The sequence below is a fragment of the Sebastes umbrosus genome, chromosome 8, assembly GCF_015220745.1.
Source record: "Sebastes umbrosus isolate fSebUmb1 chromosome 8, fSebUmb1.pri, whole genome shotgun sequence".
Taxonomy (NCBI): Eukaryota; Metazoa; Chordata; class Actinopteri; order Perciformes; family Sebastidae; genus Sebastes; species Sebastes umbrosus.
The window spans coordinates 19101599-19120219 of NC_051276.1; the positions used below are offsets into that span (position 1 = coordinate 19101599).

Consider the following 18621-nt stretch of genomic DNA (forward strand, 5'->3'; position numbering starts at 1 on the left):
AGACGAAAGTTATTCAGAGGAAAGTATTAAGAAGACATAGAAATCCCTGATTACAATTCATGAAAAACATACAAGCATGTGAATTGTGCATTCTGATTTATAGCTCGTATGTATCAACATTGCTTATAAGAGGTATATTATATTTATGATAAACTTAAGTCTGTGTTTATGTCTCCAATTTCAGATGGTTTGGTGAGCTTTTAGCCCCCTGCTGTGTGAAGGTTACAGGCCAACGTCGGACATAAACCTTATGACACGGTCAACATAACAAGCACAGAGTGTCAGCTATGATTAGACTCTCGGGTTAAATCCTCGGTGTACCCTGTCATTCGAAAGAAACATTTTCATATCACTTTATTATCATGTGATTTGTCGACTAATATTCGATGTATTAAAAGAGATTACGGCTGCATTAGAGGATTAGAGGTCTCTTAAGGAACCAGGAATGAATGCACAGTGACCCTCACACCCATCCATACACACACATATGTCCACGCAGAGAATACGCACCATATATGAAAGAGATTACAATGTGATTTCCAGAATAATAGTGCAAAACAAACCATTTCTCTCTCTCTCTCATCCATCCGTTCATCCATACATGCATTCATTCATTTCCCCGTTGATTGGTTCGAGGAACTGTCTGTGTGACAGAAAAAGGTTGATCCTGGGGCCAGAGTGGGGCAGGAATGCCAAGCATGGGTTTAAGCTGTAAGGTAACATCTATGTCAAAAGCCTCATCGTGTGTAAGATTAAATCTCAGAGTTGGGTCGGGATGGGCAGGTCTTGAGCAGGAACTACTGATCCAATCTAATATGAACGCATCCAGCGTGGCCCACAGGAGCCAGTCTGACATGTGACTGGCTGCGACACCTTAAGGTCAAAGGTCAATACAGATTTCAGCAAATCTGAGCAGGCACGGCATGAGTTTATATTCGGGGAGGGGAGGGGGCACGGCTTGGCCTCCAACCCTTACCCGCTAAGACCCTTGAAGTTTTTTACCCTGACCTAGACTTGACTCCTTCATCTGGGATGTTAGCTATACTAATTACTGCCTGATAGCCGCCTGGTGCCAAACGCAATTCACTTCCCCCCCGATTCTCCTCGACTTCGCTCCAGCAGCTGGTGCCAACCTCGCTTAGCGCTCGTGAAGTGTTGCGGACACAAAGTGCGAGCCCCCACCTTTCTTCTGCTCTGGCAATCTACCTCTTTTGTTTAGGGTTTTGTTATCTGGCCACATGTTGTTCAGAGGGCAGGGTAGAGGGCAAAGGGGAGCTGCACTATGTAACATCAGAAGGTCGGCTGGCATGCACTCGGAAAAAAAAAAAAAAGCATTTCATAAGCCAAACAAAAGGGGATTAAAATGGCGCCAAAGATGGATTTGGAATTTGCGCCTCCGAACACTGACCCCGCCCCCTTTTGCATCTCACACTGTCTCCTCTGTGGCTGGAGATTCTGTTAGGGACAAGGTAGGGTGGAGGTGTTTGGCCAGAGCCACACAGCGGTCAGGTGACTTAGGCTCAAGGATGTGGAAGGGGACTCTCCCTCAGAGTCAAGAGGCCCAATTTATTTCCTCTATGCCCTACGGCCCCCCCTGTCCAACCTTGTGGCGCCCTCCGCTACCTGATCTGCATGTCTAGCACTTGGCCTTAGACCCCCTTCTGTGCCCTCTGGGCCACTCTCACATCTCACTGCAACAGCTAGTCATATCTGGGAGGCCAGAGCGGGCCCAAATCAATGGGAGTTTGTCTGTGATTATCAGTAAGTGGGTGTGTATGTGTGGTGTGTGCATGTGTCTTTAGGGGTGTATCGCTAAGTGTGTGTACATGTGTAGGGCTATCTCTGAGCATGTCCGTGTGCATTTGACTCTGTGAGTTTGTGTGTGTGTATGTATGCAGACAAGTGGCCTGTCTATGTTGATTAGATAGGAGGTGAGCCCTGCGGTAGGCGGACATACTGGTTGACCAGCACACAGATGGGGGGGGGGAGGCAAGAGTGGTGTTTTTCCACTGGCTTTGTAGTTTAGCCCTGAGAGGCTCGCAGAGGTGATAACCAGTGTGTCTCTAGGTCACCCAGATAAGACGCACGTCCACACAGCATTCTTCTTCTTGGGAGGATATACACACAAGTGTAGGTGAGTATCTGTAAGTCCAGGAATGCATGGACACTTTTACCCGAGTATTAAGATTCACACTACAAAACCACATCTTGCAACATGACCTGTCACAAGATGACACAGTTAGCGGGCCTCAGGGGAATTTACGCATTTTCCAACGCATTCTCATGCGCCACTTTTCGGTCGCGGTAAACATGTGCTTAGCGTTGTGAATTAAACAAAGATACTTGCTTATGTTTAGGCAACAAAACCACTTAGTTAGGTTTAGGAAAAAAGATTATGTTTGGGCTTAAATTAATGACTACGTTTGTGAAGTGACAATGTGACTTAACGTTGAGAACCTGGGACACGAACGAACATCTGGTTGTAACGTGAAAGTGAAACTTAATGCATGGGACATGAACAGCGGTCTCCTGGATGAAAGCCCTGTGTTGTTGGGCCATCCACCTCAACTCCCGCCTGCCCTGTGTGCGTCTTTTCACTCTTTAAACTTCGTCCCCACAGCACTTTCTCTGAGCGTTTAATACTGCCATGGATGGGTTGACATTGTAGTTAATGGAAAGCCTGGTGCGTCTCATACTGGTGCTAAAGGATGTGACAAAGTGTCGGTAATTTACGCTCCGGGAATGTGAACGGTTTGAATATGTTCACCATATAATAAGATCCCAAAATGGGATTCCTTGGCTTGAAATATGTCATCTCATCTCAATTTGAGAGAGCACTTAAGACAAATCCGCATGGGGAAAATGGAGTAAAACAAGTGAGACAAACTAAATTTGAAATTAGACCATTTAAAAATCAAGGCGATTGTTTACAGAGCGATTGGCTTGGTGGTAAAAACAAACCCACTTAGTTGCACACCGAGGAAAACATACTACGCTGCACTTTATGACACATTTATCGCCCTGTTGCTTCGACTCAGATGGTTTTCAGAGCTGGAAAGTCAGCTGACAAACAGGTCAAAGGTCACCTGGCGCTGCCCGGAGCAGTGACAGGCCAGCGATGGTCAGAGGATGTTGGTGGATAAACAAGAGAAGCAGGAAAAGCGTATTGAGGATTAGGAGCCATAGCATCAGTGAAGGATCAGCGCAGGCTATCTCATTACTCCCAGGCACAATAAGCACAACAACTCTCCAAGCACTTTATAATTGCTACTTCCTAGGCTACAAACAAGCTGTGTTTATTACCCCCTTTCTACTCCTCGGTGCTTTCACTGGAAAAAAAATCATCCTCTAATTGCCACATTTCTCTAATACTAGCGCACATCGGTTTCACGGGCGGTTTGTCTCCTGTCCTGGAGATGGCTGCTTAATAAAGTTTTTATCTGTCAACATGGAGCATGAGGGAGGATCCAAGGTCACTGCTACATACTCAAAGCCTGGCTGATCATGGAATCTACCATCACTTTTGTTTACATAATTATATAAATAAGATGTAATTTTCTTTTCTCAGCAAAAAAAAAAGACAAATAAACATTATAATTTGAGGCTGATTATGACTCAAGGACTTTCAAGGGTGATTTTTTTCTTTCATTTTCTAATCATGTCTTTGGCAATTATGTGCATTCCAAATACATTCTCGCAGAGCCCATGTTTGGTCTTTTTTTTATTTTACAACAATCATATTAAACGTGCATTTAATTATAACCTAATTGTGCGGAATAGAAGAGACGGGGTAAAACTACTGCCACAATATAGCAAAAAGGTTCAGCTAAACGGGAGCGGTGGGTTTGTGACATTAAATTGACAGGCTTTTGCAGATGTTGGATCTCAGCATGGGTTCTTCAGTCTAGTAGTTGGGTATACAGTATGTGTGTTTGTGTGTATTAATTAACAGCTAAACCTTATGAACTGACCTTACGAACCCATAACAATAAAAGTCTCCATTCAAAAGAAATGTATAACAAACCCAACAGAGCCCAGTAAAAGATCAGTAGAATAACAAAAGAATCTAACTTGCACCTAATTACAGTTAATACAACCTTCTGGGAGCCATTAAATCAAATTAAAAGTGAGGAGCACTGGTGCAAAATACAATAAGGAGATTTGAAAAAGAAAGCGAAAAAAAGTGAACAGCAACTAAATTCTGTTTGTACCACAATATAATTCTGTAATAATGTCTAATAATAATGTCTGTATTTAGAGTCATTATTGTGTAAAAAGTGTTGACCACTGTAGGTAAATAAAGATAACCAATAGACCTGTTTGAAGGGCATACACCACCAAATTAAAAATCAACAGGTGTTAACAGCTTTAACTGCATAACTGGAATGTTTGCAATAAATTAATTTATGTTGATAAAAATGACTGCAAAAAAAAAATATTTGTGCGTTTGTCTTCCTTCCTTGTCATTTATGGTTAATTATACAGTCATGTTTTTAATCTTGAATAAAAATGCTGTCAAGCATTGAATTAGCTTTTACCTCTTTTTTTTTGGTAGCGTGAACTATAAGGATTTATGGTGACACTCATGTGATTACTCAATAGATTAACCTCTCCCTGCTCTAATCTACTTTATTCCATCAACTAAGTTCACCTGGTGGCAGCATACTCAATTTACTGACAAAACATTTACAATATCTAGACTAAAATAGGATTATGTATTTCAGAAGTATTGCGTGCATCAGTTAATGGAAGTTAAATGTTAAAAAAAACTCGAGCAGTGAGGAGCAAACATTGTGCTATTAAGGTGTGAGGTTGTATTTGCCTTGGTTATCCTATCCTTTAATGATAAGTATCATTAGAGAGCTGTTGCTTCATGGATAGCATCACTAACACTTGCTGGCTGGCAACTTATGCCGTCGTTAATGAGGGCATGGTAATACTGGGAGACTATGGGATGAAGGTGATTTCTAAGAGTTATAATGCTAGCAGTGGTTAGGATTTGCCGTGCCCCACTGGGGCTTATTGGATTAATTCCACAACAGGGAATGCACCTAAGACCGGTCTACAGCCACAATAACTCAGCATGTTATTAAGTTATTCTCTGCTTTTTGACTAAACCACAATCTGAACTGTAGAATCCCAAACAGCCGCTGACGATCAAGAAAACACTGGCTACCATTTTTCCACTCTCGTTGTTACACTCGATCCTGTAGCAAAATGCGGTATACGCATGTGTGTTCTTTTTTCTAAGTGGTTCGCCACATGTCGAGGTCAGGGGTAAAGGCTGGGCGGATTAAAGCCTATATCGAGTCAATGAGAAGAGGCCATATGGGCAAATGAGATCCATGTCCGCGAAGCACTAATCTGTAGATGCCCTCTGAGTGACCAGGGATGGACACTATACCCAGAGCAGCTCAGAGGTTTGGGGATTTGAAAGCAGCCTGTGACCTGCTCTACTGTACCCTGTACGTTAGCTCCCCCATCTGACCCTGCACACTCAGAGAAGAAAGAGGCTGGACTTAAACATGGAAACGATTACAAACACCAGCAGAGTAAACAAAAACAGAACAAACTGTGCAAATGTATTGGTGCCATTCATCCGAAACTTATACAGATTGAGATTTCCAGTTCGTAACGTGTATGTATGTGTATACTGTATGTGTATGTGTGTGTATAAGTGTATGTATGTTTCTGGTATGTGTCTATGTATGTGTCTGGTATGTGTGTATGTATATGTATATAAATATGTGTATATATGGGATAAAGTTTATGAATTAATGGATTAGTAGCGGCGAAGTGGTAGAAATAAATAAATGTATACTTCTTCCTACTCCTTTTTGAACATGTAAGATGTAAATTGTGTTGTTTAGGATAATCATTTACTGAGTGTGTGTGTGTATAGGTTTATCGTTCATTTCAGTTTACTGTTATTTAGTTTTGTTTTTATCTTTTTTTTTGTTTTTACATGTTCGAAATATAATAATAATAATATGAAAGAATTGTATAAAATTAGTTTCTCAAACGTTTCAACAATTTGTCTGAACCATACTACTTGTATGTCTTTAAGTCACACATAGGAATCAAGTCAAAGCATATAATGGCTTAGATACTCTATAATGTGAATATAGATGTGTTTAAAGGGAAATATAGCGTATACAGTTATTAGCAGACTGCTGAATAAAATGCTTTGTGTTTGCCCCACAGCAAGTAAAAGTAAAAAAAAAAAGAGAGGCATAAATAAAGCAGTAGGAGGTATGGCAAGAGAAAAAATAAAAGTGGAGATAAAACAAGAAGGAGGGGGGTATTTATTAGCGATACTGTCCCAGTGATTGGCTGCGAGGCGGGTAGCAGAAGGACAAATGGACAAATCTGAGGAGCTAATAAGAGTGAATACGGAACGGCCCTCATGGGCAAATCTGGCACTAAGATGATAATGAGATTATAAAACCCCACTATATTGCAGCAAATTGTATAAGTGTTTCATTGAACCTTGTTGAACTTTCATTTATGCATGCCAGGCTCTTTCCCTTTTTGTCTCTCCCCTTTCTTCTCTTCCCCCGGATGATGGGTAGAGCGGGAGAAAGGAGGAGAGGATAAAATGCCTCCTGGATAGAGTTTACCTAGTGCAGGGGTGAACCGAAGACCACAGACTGGGCTTTCCAGACACGCTTCTAGTTAGCATAATCACAATAGCCTCAACTGTAAAGCAATAGTGCTCTGCATGTGAGATGGGATTATAAATCACACTTCACATCTTGTCAGCATCCTTCATGCATACGTCACATAAACATATTTATTAATAGAATATCTATGCCCAGCAGTAAATACACTTGAAAGCCAACAGCATTAATATTTACAAACCTGTATTTTTTTTTTTTGCCCAAGCTTTAATTTTTTCCAGTGTATTATCCAATTTTAAGAATGACATGTGATGTGTGGCTCAAAAGAACTTCTGTATGACAATATTTAATTGTAATCTTCCTACACTAAACAACAGTTAAAGTTAAAAGTCTGGCAAGAGTAAAACAAAAACATTTAAAACTGGAAAAAGCATCAATGTTCATCCGTTGTTGCTTAGCCACTAGTTTACTTAAAATTTCTTTTTTTAAAAGTAAGGAAAAAAAAAAAAAAAAAAAGATTGTTGGAAATGATGTTAAGAAAAAAGAAGGGTTTAGAGACAAAATGGAATAAATGTAAACACAAAAAGATGACATGACTTTTTCTGTAAAAGCCTATAGGGTATAATTAGACTCATCTTTTTACTCTCTGTCCTTCACTTGAATGTAACTCATCCTAGATCATGAAAGTGTAAATTGGTATAAATAATAAAATTGTTGTCATATTACATTAATTTTGTTGTTGAAAATTACATGCATTGGTCTCAAATACTGTTCAACCTGTGTATACTACCACAAATACTGAAATAATAATAATAATACATAACAAAAACACTATTATTTTTACAGCTGCTATATGTCTTTTTAAAATCAATTATTACTGAAACAATATCTTCACATAACTCAAATGAGTTGTAAAGATAAGCTAATGCAAGAGTCAACATTTCATGACCCTCACATCACTGCCAAAGAATTATATAGTGTTTGCCTTCGACAAACTTGTACAATTATTAGCTTGACGTATTGATCTACTTCATTTACTCCCGTTTGTCAGTTAAGACAAACAAACGGCAACACCCTCATCTTGGACCTGTAGCGAGGGCTTGTCTATTGACTCTGTCGGCATATCTTTGATTCTGATCTGGGTGAAGATTCATGTCCGACAGAAAGCAAAGCGCTGGAATAGATCAATAAACACGGACAGTCCTCGAGAATCGAATCAAAGAATTGAATCAAAGTGGTCGAGGCTTTGATTCAAAGGAAATGTCCCTGAGTGACGGCAAACCTATGTGACGGAGCAGATTGCCCTGTCGCCATTCCAACAATACTGTGACCTGTCAATGGCCCGGGGGCAGTGTTGCGTCCAAGACACAAAGTGGAGATTTGGCAAACCATGAAGGTTGGTTCAGATGTTTAATGACGATTGCTGAAAAAGTTCTTAATGTAAGGCTACATTTCCATTGGTTTATTTTTCTGTGGTTGTTATCAAATCTAAAATGTTCCATCCAGTATTTCTCATATAACCACCTAATCAAAAATCTATGTACACTTGAGGCCAAAGTGAGATATAAATGGTATTGCTATCCATATTCTCTTCAACACGATGTTTGCTTCAGCTTCAGTGTCATTCTTCATTTATGCTGAACTGTTGTGTCAAAGTGTGTTTCCACATGAATAAACATTCACATTCACACAACTTTAATCAGAGCTGAGATAAATTTAGCTAAGGAACCCTTAAGTTGACAAACATATCTTTCCTCTCTTCAAGCTGTCATGACCTAAAACTTCTTTATCTACACCAGCAACCTTTCAATGACTCCGTATCAGATGACAGAAAATCCATACAAATAAAAACTAAGAGGGAAGATATTCAGTATAGTCAACACTTTCCTTTGCTCTTATCCTCTGTTTATCTCTTATACACCAGACTCTTGATAATAAGCCAAGGTACCACTTGAGCCAAGGCAGCTGTGAGTTAAATACATTGCAATCCGTTCCATTTCACAGGTGCTTCACCATATAACAGATCCTATATGTTTGCCCGTTCGTGTTCCCAGCATTCGATACTCTGGCACGCATGTTGAGAAGTGGACCACCAAAAGATGGCAACAACATTCAGACATAATGAACCAGATTTTTGGCTTGGTTTGGTTTCACAAAAGTTGACGTTTTTCCCTCACCTCTTTTATTCATTCCCCCAAAATTCTGCCAGATATATATGGTAACTTTGGATAATTGGGATATCCAATAGAATTTAAATTTTTTGTGGATTTGGCTGCACAGCACAATGCTTTGGATTGTATACGCATGTCGGGATGTTGTATGAGCCTACTTGTGGATGCCAAGTTATGGTTTGACAGCCATTTATACAGAAAGTATTGTGAGGAATTAGCAGTTTCATGCTTATTGGCTAAACTAGTACAGTCAAATTTCAGAAGTACCATGCCTGTGCTCATAGAACTATAGTTACAATCCATAACCTTCATTTTAAACGTTATCCAGAACCAAACAAGCTCCCTATTCACCAGCTGTAAATGTGTAAATGTTCCAAATCTAATTCTCAATATCTGTAGAATATTAAGAACATCAACACAAACGACAAATTCTCTTCCAACTACTGTAAACACTACTTGTGCATGACTCAACACTCTTTCTGTTTTTTCTTATTTATCAAAAGTATAATCAGTGTACTAGGAACATGATAGTAATCCAGGCATTTTCTTTTTTCTGCAAAGACATCAGACGATAGAGCTTTTTAATTATAAACGTATTTGTTAGCCTGTCAAAACAGAATTACTTCCCTTGAGCAAGTTTACAGATTATGATCCACAGCCAAAGAGGTCTCATTGTCTGCCTTAACCTTCAGTTTGACATTTCCACTTTTTGTTATTTTGTGCAGTTGTTTTCCAGCACTAACACTGCGTACATCTTTTGCTGTAATTCTAAAACTGTCACTTTTCTGGGATCAAATCAGGGTATCCATAGAATAGAATAAAAAAAAAACGCAAGGCTGAGATAGGGCTGTGTATTGGCAAGAATCTGGCAATATGATACGTATCATAATACAAGGGTTAAGATTCAATATATTGTGATTTATTGATACTGTAAGCAAGGCGATATATTGCAATTTCTTTTAAAGTAATTTTAGGAAAACTGTCATAGTATAAAGAACACACCACCATATGAATAAAATCTGAGTAAAATAAAGTTAACCTTTTCTGCATTTGCATTTATCACAGTCCCAGTAACATCCAACATCAAAACAAAATGAACCACTGTCTGCCATGAATCTTTGAATCGAAACTGTTAATTAAAATCGACAAAGTATCATAAAACATAATATCACAATACTCAAGTGTATCGATATTTTCTTACACCCCTAGGCTGAGATCTCTAAAGTCCAGCTGGTTATTGTAAAATCAAGTCGATTTTTTTTTTATACCAAGGTTAAGAAAGTTTGTTTTGTTCTTGCTGAAAAGACTTCAAGCTGCTGAAGATTTAGTTTCCAAAGTAATGTCATGGCATAAAGCTTCTGCAACTAAACCTGGCCCTTCAGAGTCTCCAAAACAAAATCAGACAAGGAGGAAAAAAGAGAATAGATAAAAAGATCTCTCCACAGCTGATACAGTCTCCAAACCAACCACTCATATCTGACAACTTTTCTTCTCTTTTTTCAACTCAGTGCCTTCAGTATGACCCCATCACTGTTGCCTCTAGTTTGAGGATGGTAAACTGGTGAAATCGGCCAATCGCCACCAGGGATGTGTTGTCTGAGATTTACTCAGGCACTAAAGGAAAATAACTTTTCAGAGATTGTCATTGTTTGACGGCTGGGTATCAAAAGGAAATATTACATAGATGGAAACAATACAAAGAGTACTCTAAAAATCACTGCTCAACTAAAGGAAATCCATTAGAAATAGGTTTTCTGATCATATGGTTATAGTTTATGATATCAAAGTGTAATCACAAATCAAACCAAATTGTTATTCCATCTCATAAAATCAGCACTTTATATCTAGTTTCTGTCAGACATCAGGAGTCCTTGGTCTCAGCATTTTCCACATCGTCATTATGATGTGGTCTGTCACAAATGTGACCCAGACAATAGCCTGATCCAACCTCAGTGAATCCAGGTCAGAGGTTAGGCTCCGGTTCACCACAGTTTACTTGTCTATTTCCTGCAACACTAGTCCAACGTGTGCCGGTCAGGCTAAGAAAACACTGAAGCTCATATGTGAAAACACGGGCGCAAACACATACACATTTTCATGTGATCTTCCATTGAGGCAGCGGACTTCCACCTTACCAAGCTGAAAAAACAGTGGTTGGAGGGGGTGAGGGTAATTTGACTGGGCCTGAGTTTCCTCTTAAAGCGTAAAAGTCACACAAACATCAATCAGACGGTGTGTGTGTGTGTGTGTGTGTGTGGTGAAGAGGTACAGACAGCTAGAGGTGTTTCACGGTCAGCAGTGCGTGGATCAGGGAGGTGAGGGTTACAGTCAAGTCAAACCTACAGCAGGAGAGAGCACATTCGCAATAAGAGCATGACAATATGTGTGTGTATGTGTGTGTGCTCTGTATCAGCTTTTATTCCCAGGCACTCTTTTGTGTCTCTGTGGTATCTTGGTGCATTAATAACACTGAGCCACAGAAGTATGAGCCTTAGGTAAAGAAGAAAGGCAGAGTGACCTCTCATGTCATTGCACAGGAATTATTTCTCATTTCTTTAACAATATTGCATCACTTTTTCCAGCCAACTCCCCGCTATTTTCATTCATGATACAAAAAAATCAAGAAATCCTTTCAACAAAATCCTCACTTTTAATTATGTAAAACCTAGCAGGAAAGGAAGAAAGGTAGGCACATCAAAAAAAAAAAAAATGACATACAGTAGCGTATTTATGTTGAGAAAGAAAATGAAAGTGAGTCTCTTTCTGCAGTCCATTAAGGTTAATTACAGCCTTGTGTTGGGATGCTTGTAACAGAGCAGGGTTGGTAATTAAAGTACAGGTAAGACATTAACTTACTTTTGTTAGCCATTAATCAGTGTTTACCTTCAGAGAGCTCTCCCTTTGTAATTAATAATCAGCTTGGACAATGAGTAATCACCCGAGAGGAAGTTGTGTGTACACGAGAGTGTGTGTGCCTATGTATGCGTGTGTTATTAGCAAAGGGGGTTTTCCCACCTTTGAAATAGCATCTTCACTGATCAAACAACCGATCATCCATCTCACCGGAAAAAAAAGTCAATAAACTAAGCAATAAAAACAAAGGAGCCATTACAAGAAAAATGACTGTATGACTGTGTTGTTCCTGTGTTTTCATCTATCTCTTTCTCGTCACCTTCATCTTGCGTTTATCCTTCTCTTGGCATCTAAACGGCAGTGTAGGTTTGGAATGATTACATCTTGGGAAGGCCTTAGCAACCCTACTTAACCAGCACCCCGCTCCAGGACTTATTTCCATGTTGTAGTTACTCCACCACACACACACACACACACACACACACACACACACACACGCAAACACACACACACACACACACACACACACACACACAAAGGGAGCTTTTCCAGCAGGAGATTGGTTCCACTTTATCTGCATATTTAGCCTGTGTTCGGCGTGCTCCTAACTGATAAAATTCTTCTAGTGTGCCAGGCCACTGCCAAACGCCAGAGCAATGACCTTCTTGGGGGAACAAATTCTTTTTGCAAGATGGAAAAAAAAAAGAATAGAGTGAAAGGAAGAAAGATTAAGACCAAAAAAAAGAAAGAAAGAAAGAAAGGGAGGGAGGGAAGCTAGCCAGTCCAATGCGAAGGGACTTGGTCCAGGTTTTATCGCATTTAAAACAAGAAATGGAGACGTTGGACACCCCTGCAATGTGTTATTCTCTCTCCATCTCTGGGTCTTTCCAGCCCAATCAGAGTGCCATGCTGGTATACCGGCGTTGCTTCACAGATGATTAGCAATAACAGACAAGCTCTGCCTCCACTTCTCCCTACCTCCTTCTGCCACGAGTCTACCAGCATGGAAAACACAATCATCGTATCATCACTGCTCCACACAGGGAGGCAGAACGCAAGTGGAGGAGGGGGATGTATAGAGAAAGTAAGGAGAGAGAGAGAGAGAAGAACAGACGCAGAGACAGAAAACGGCAAGACTCGTCCTTGAACCAGTTCTCCCATCATGTTGCCTGACCAGTCCCAGCGCCTGTATTTAAGCACACATCCAATACTTTGTAAGCCTTCAGACATCTTAGTGTGTGCGTGTCTGATCACAAGCCATTCTCCACAGCAGCCCAGTCGCCCCGGGCCTGGCTCAGCCTGGCTCCACACCAGAGCGCTGGTTCACACTGTGATGCGTGTGTCTGCATATGACAACACCGGTCTGTTCTCTGTTGCTGAGACACTTTATGGTCAACCCTGGTTACCCCCACCTACACACACACACACACACACACAGACACACACATATTCGTACCATAGCAACCCAGCAGTCATAGTAGCAGAAGAGGTGACTGTTGGGAGCTGTGTCGATTGAAGTGCTGAACCACGATGCCCTGACAGCCTTCCCTCAACCTTCTCTCAACCTCGTCACCTCTGCTGCTCCGCTGTGACTCTCGCCACAATGGCCGCTGCCTGTGAACCTGCCAGGCTGCCAAGGACACAAAGACGACTGATACAACCTTTGACATCAGAAGCTGCCACCAAAAGACCCAGAGACAAGAAGAGTTGGCAGCTCCGTTAACAGGCCAGAGACTCAGATCTATTCAGCTCGGTTAAAGTAGCAAAAGTCAATAGAGCACAAGTCAATAGTGCATACATACAGATGGACGCTGTGTCAAACAGCTCTGTGATAGGACGACGCCAGGCACGCCAACAGTGTCAAAAAGCAGACCGCCATATCTCGGCTCAAAGGTCGCCGTCTTTTGACCGACAGCGGTCACTGAGAAGAGACGTAAAACATCAAGGTAAAAACTGACATTTTGAACATGAAATACAGTATAGGGTGTTGTATTGAAGGCTAGATGACATTTCAAGGAGCTGATTCACTGGTAGATGTTAAGGCCACCTACCCACACAGCTCCATGTGGAACATGGTGTTTTAGTGGCCTAGATGAGATAGCAGTGTTGGAGATGTATTCACTAACACATGGAGCATGTGTAAGATGACCTATACATTCACCATGGTGTCACAGAGGGACTCTGAAGAGAATGAAATCATAAGGCAGTACCGCCAGAGGGATGATGGAGTGTTTGTGTACACGTGTAACAATCAATACTTAAACAGGCACATAGAGTAAAAAACAGGTGCATTAAACAGATATACTAAGACTTTCCTTTTGTTTCTGTGTGTGCGCGTTTGTGTGTGCATTGCCCGCGTCGTGTGTCACTCTTCAAACAACACTGCAATCATCATCTCTTATCAACGGTCATGTCGAGGATTACAGCTTTCATCCCTAATCCTACATTAAGGACACATTCTCATGATGGCTATGACATCATCAAGGCCAGTCAACTGCAGAGAGGGCACGGGGACAGGAAGCCAAACACCACAGGAGAGGATTAATGAATATAGGAGACAGAGTGGATGATGAAAAAAAAGAAAGAGGGCGCGACAAAGCGGACGAAAATAGAAAACGGAATCAAACGGCACGTTTCTGTATCGCGTGTGAGAGACAGACTCTGTTTCTGTGTGTGTGTTTGTGTTTCAAGATAATCTGCCACTGCTTCAGTTTGTCTGACAATTATCCTCCTCAATCAGCCCTACTAAGACCTCCGACACACAAGAACAAATACAGTCAACATACACACTACACTGTACTGACTGAGCCCTGATTATCTGCACTGCTATATTCCACTGATGAACACATACAGTATACGGAGGTAAAACAAACACTGAGGAATCCATTTGTATTTTCCACATGGGAGAGATTACTCCCATTTTTAGGCGACATTTTAAAAGGGACCTGTAGTGATGGTTCATGTACATTTTATGACTGTAAAACTCACCAGCCAAAACTCAACCCACTGTTTTAATTATTACTACATCACTAATCTCTATTAGTAGATTCTGCATTCACATGTGGAATCTGTAGGCAACGGGACAAGATTTGGGCATTGGAAGCGTTCTGGTGAATGAAGGTAAACAGTTCGAGTGGAGAGCAAAAGAGGCGGAACGCATTGGCCGAAATGCAGTCTGGGTACCCACCGGCTATCGTTCAACGATGATTTAGCTTTTTATTGGTTTAAAATTAGCTTGTAAGCTGGCTACTTGTGAAACAATCCGGTCGTACACGTCGTCTCTCAACTCCAACTCCAGTCTTGCGTCTCAAGTTGCTAATCGGACTGTAAACAACGAGCAGCACACGGAAGACGAAGTCTTGGCCCAGATATCTGCTTGCGACATCAGAACCCCAGAAATATGGCCCATTGCCCCCAGAGACTTATCCGTCTTCAGACCGATAGCCCATGGTTTCCGAGATTGCCAACTTCACTACTCACGATGCAACAATGATTACATTTTTCACCTTCGACTGTAGTGTAGAATAAAAACTTGATAGCTAACTATAGCACCTATTGTCTGCATGTGAAGCTCTGTTACATTTTGACCTATACGATTAGTGTGCCAGTACTCTACTTTCCAACTGTTTTGAAATGAATCAAGTCAAATTCCTGTATTTGGAAAGCGAAAGCAATCCAGATAATGCTGTAAGAAGATATTGGGTGATAATGTTATTACTGCTGGAGTGTGTTTATACAGAGTTTGTTAGATACCTGCAGAGACTCTGGGGCAGTCTGGCAGCATGGGATCCAGTGGCGTGTCCAGGGGCTCTGGACTTGATACCCAGTTGCAACAGTGCTGTAGGGAGAGGAAAGAAAAAAAAGTTGAGATTGACAATTGAAAACTCTGAGGACAGATTTCTCGTCATATGTTGCTTCTACAAAAGATGTAAGAGACTACTTATGGCATATGGAGGGTTTGGGAACCAGCATCCTTCAATATTACTCCCACACACACACACACACACACACACACACACAGAGAGAAATATATGCTCAAAGACAGAAATATAATAAGGGAAGGGATTTGATGTAAAAATGTATGTCTTTTATCTTTTTTTTTTTCATTATGGAAATATAGCAAGTTTAATTGAAATTGAAAGAAATATTAGGAAGAAAAAAGAAACAAAAGGGAGTGAAAATAGGGAGGCAAGGGAGACAAAGAAAAGGGGGGACAGGTGCGGAGGAAAAGGGGAGAGCGATAATCGAGAAAGAGGTGTGTGCGTGGCTTAGTAAGGTGGGGAGTGGGGAAAGAGAGAAAGAGAGAGAGAGACAGGAACAAGCAATTAAAAGCTCTGTGACATGTTGCTCAGACAGCTTGGCGTTTGTTTGTGGTGGAGAGCTGAGGCCTTCTACCATGGTGGATCAGTGGGTGCCCTGGGGGAGGGTGTCTGCCCAGCTTGCTGACCCATAACCCCCTGCAAACACCCCTAGTCCTCTCAAACCCCCCTGTGGTTGACAACTCTACTGTCAGAAAGAGGAGAAGACCTCTTTATCCGCTTTTTTTTTTTGCTGTCTTCATCTTCCTGTCTGTGTGGCGCGCCCTCTTTCTACCTACTAGGTTGTCTCCAACACATTGGGGTTAAACCTAATGTACAATTAATGAACTGCATCAAAGCCACACTTCAAAACAACTTACTATTCCCGTGCTTTGAGTTTTCATTCTCTGGGTCGGCAGATGACAACATATCAAAGTGTGTTTTCCCTTTAGGGCCGTGCAATGTGGATTGGTATGCTGTGGCTTGTAAGGTTAGTACAAAAGCAAGGGGAAAAGGGAGAGAGGGACGGAGGGAGGCTGAGAAGGAATGCTTGGAGAAGACGCTCTCTCTAGATAAGATAAAAGTTCAATAGAAGAAAGAGAAAATGTAAAGAGATTAGAATGTGCAGCTGGCGTCCTTCTGAATCACTGCTTATCTGCCCTTGTTTACTTTCACCCTGGCCCCCTGACAGCCATTACAGTGTTGCACATGCTTGTGTGTGTGGGTCAGCGATTGCATTACGGGGGGTCTCCCACGAAGAAGTGTAGCGTTGTGAACCCTTCAGTCTCAAATACACACACACACACACAGATATGCACACGTGCTTTTGCATTTTTGCCCTCGGCAACCCTGACTCCCAAGGCCCTGAAAGAGGAGGGACTGGAGAGACAAATCTATGAAACGTCTCTCACGTCAACCCCTCCAAAAAACACATACACACACACCACATATGTGCAAAAAATTCCAGGGTCACATCACACTTCTACTCAGCTGTCATCCCTCAAGTTAACCCCTCCACACAAACACAGGCTAACCCTACTCCCAGATATGTTGATGTTTTTCTGTATGAATATCTAAAGGTACACTGAATATTATAATCGATTCACCTATGTATCTCGAATTTTTTATGATTTTGAAATTGATTTTTTAATTGCCAGAATCAATATATTTGCTTCATTTGAGTCTATGCGGAGGTAGAAGGGAGTTACAGCTTTTATTGTGGTAATCTGTGTAATGTGACGTCTGTATTCGCCACTCAAAATAAACTGCAGTGAGTCGGACACTTTGGGTTTCACACATTGCCAGGAAAAAGCAGAGCTAGACATCATGGCTTTAAAGCTGTATGCTAACTCTGTCATGAACAGGAAACGTTATCGTATTGCGGTAACATGCGGTCAAGCCAGCCTTCGCGCTAATCTCCGTGGCTTCCAAAGTAAAAGTCCCTAGAAGTGTGTGATTCAACTTTTTCTCATGGTCTAGTATTAAAAAACAAAAATCGCAATACTTAAAAATCGCAATACATATTGAATCATCACACAAATATCATGATAGTATGGAACTGGGAGATAGGTGTATCGTCCCAGCCCTACTGAATATACTTAATGCCTAACTGAGCCCCTCTTGGGGCTGTTGCTTTTTGTCTACATATGTTTTCGCAGCCATGTCAAAGTAAATCTTTATAGTATATCTTCTTTTGTCCCCCAGTGATTTATTTACTGTAAGCTTATGGAAAAATATAGAAACTCATTGCGACAGATGACCATGATGAAACATCTGGCTCATATGCGCAAATCCTTTGCAAATACCAAAATTCAGTTGGGAAATGTATACAAAAACGGTCTGTTATTAAAATAAAGTTGGGGCTGATGTGATTCCAATCCAATCAAAATAAACAAAAATCAACTGAAGCACAAACTGAATTAAATAGTAGAAAAGCCCGTTCACTCTCTGTCAATCAAAAGTGCTAGTCGTATAAGGGGTATAGCTTAAGAGGAGCCCAAGAGTGTTGAAGAAAGATGGGCAGAGAGATGAGGGGGAATGGAGTGGAGGAGGATGGAGGGGGTTTAGTGTTGGGAGAAGATGACAAGTCATCTTGGTAAACAGTGGCATATTGTGTATTTTTAGATCCTCTGCTTTGCCCTAGATGTGCTCTCCTCTGAGCCTGGGCTTGAGGGCAGAGCGGCGTGGAGCGGCACAGAAGCAGTGGGGCTCCTTGACTGCTACATCAAGTGTCTCATTGTATCTCCTTTAATTCATTCAGTCTGTCTGGAGGAAGATGTCAGCTGGGCTGTGGAGCAGTGGGCTGAAGGCGGCTGGAGAGAGGGGAAGGAGGGGAGGCTTTCAAAGGGGCCTCCCTCCCTCCCTCCCCCCCTTCACCTCCACCGTCGCCACCAATGGAGGCAGGGAGGCCGGGGTTTGAATAGATTTGTCAAGGCAACAACACACATGTGCACGCAAACTCTTGCATAAATGCACACACACACACACACACACACACACATAGCCCCAGTGCTGTGGGAGACCGCAGGCATAACAGCAGTCACATAAAGGCAAGGCCTGCTGGCTGGGATTAGAGGAGGGCGACTTGACAAAAGGATGGCACATCGCATCGGCTGCCTCTGACGCATAGCATCATCACTTCAAGCGGCTCGTCCGCCGATCAATGGCGCCATTGAACTA

At 41.5% G+C, this 18621-nt stretch overlaps 1 protein-coding gene across 1 annotated transcript in view; it reads right to left on the minus strand.

Annotated features, from left to right (window-relative positions):
• fam172a (family with sequence similarity 172 member A) overlaps nucleotides 1–18621 on the minus strand; it is a 170236-nt gene that overhangs the window by 33625 nt on the left and 117990 nt on the right. The window contains exon 10 of the mRNA XM_037776656.1: nucleotides 15398–15482. Coding sequence (XP_037632584.1) covers nucleotides 15398–15482 — 85 coding nt within the window. The remainder of the gene's footprint in view (nucleotides 1–15397; nucleotides 15483–18621) is intronic.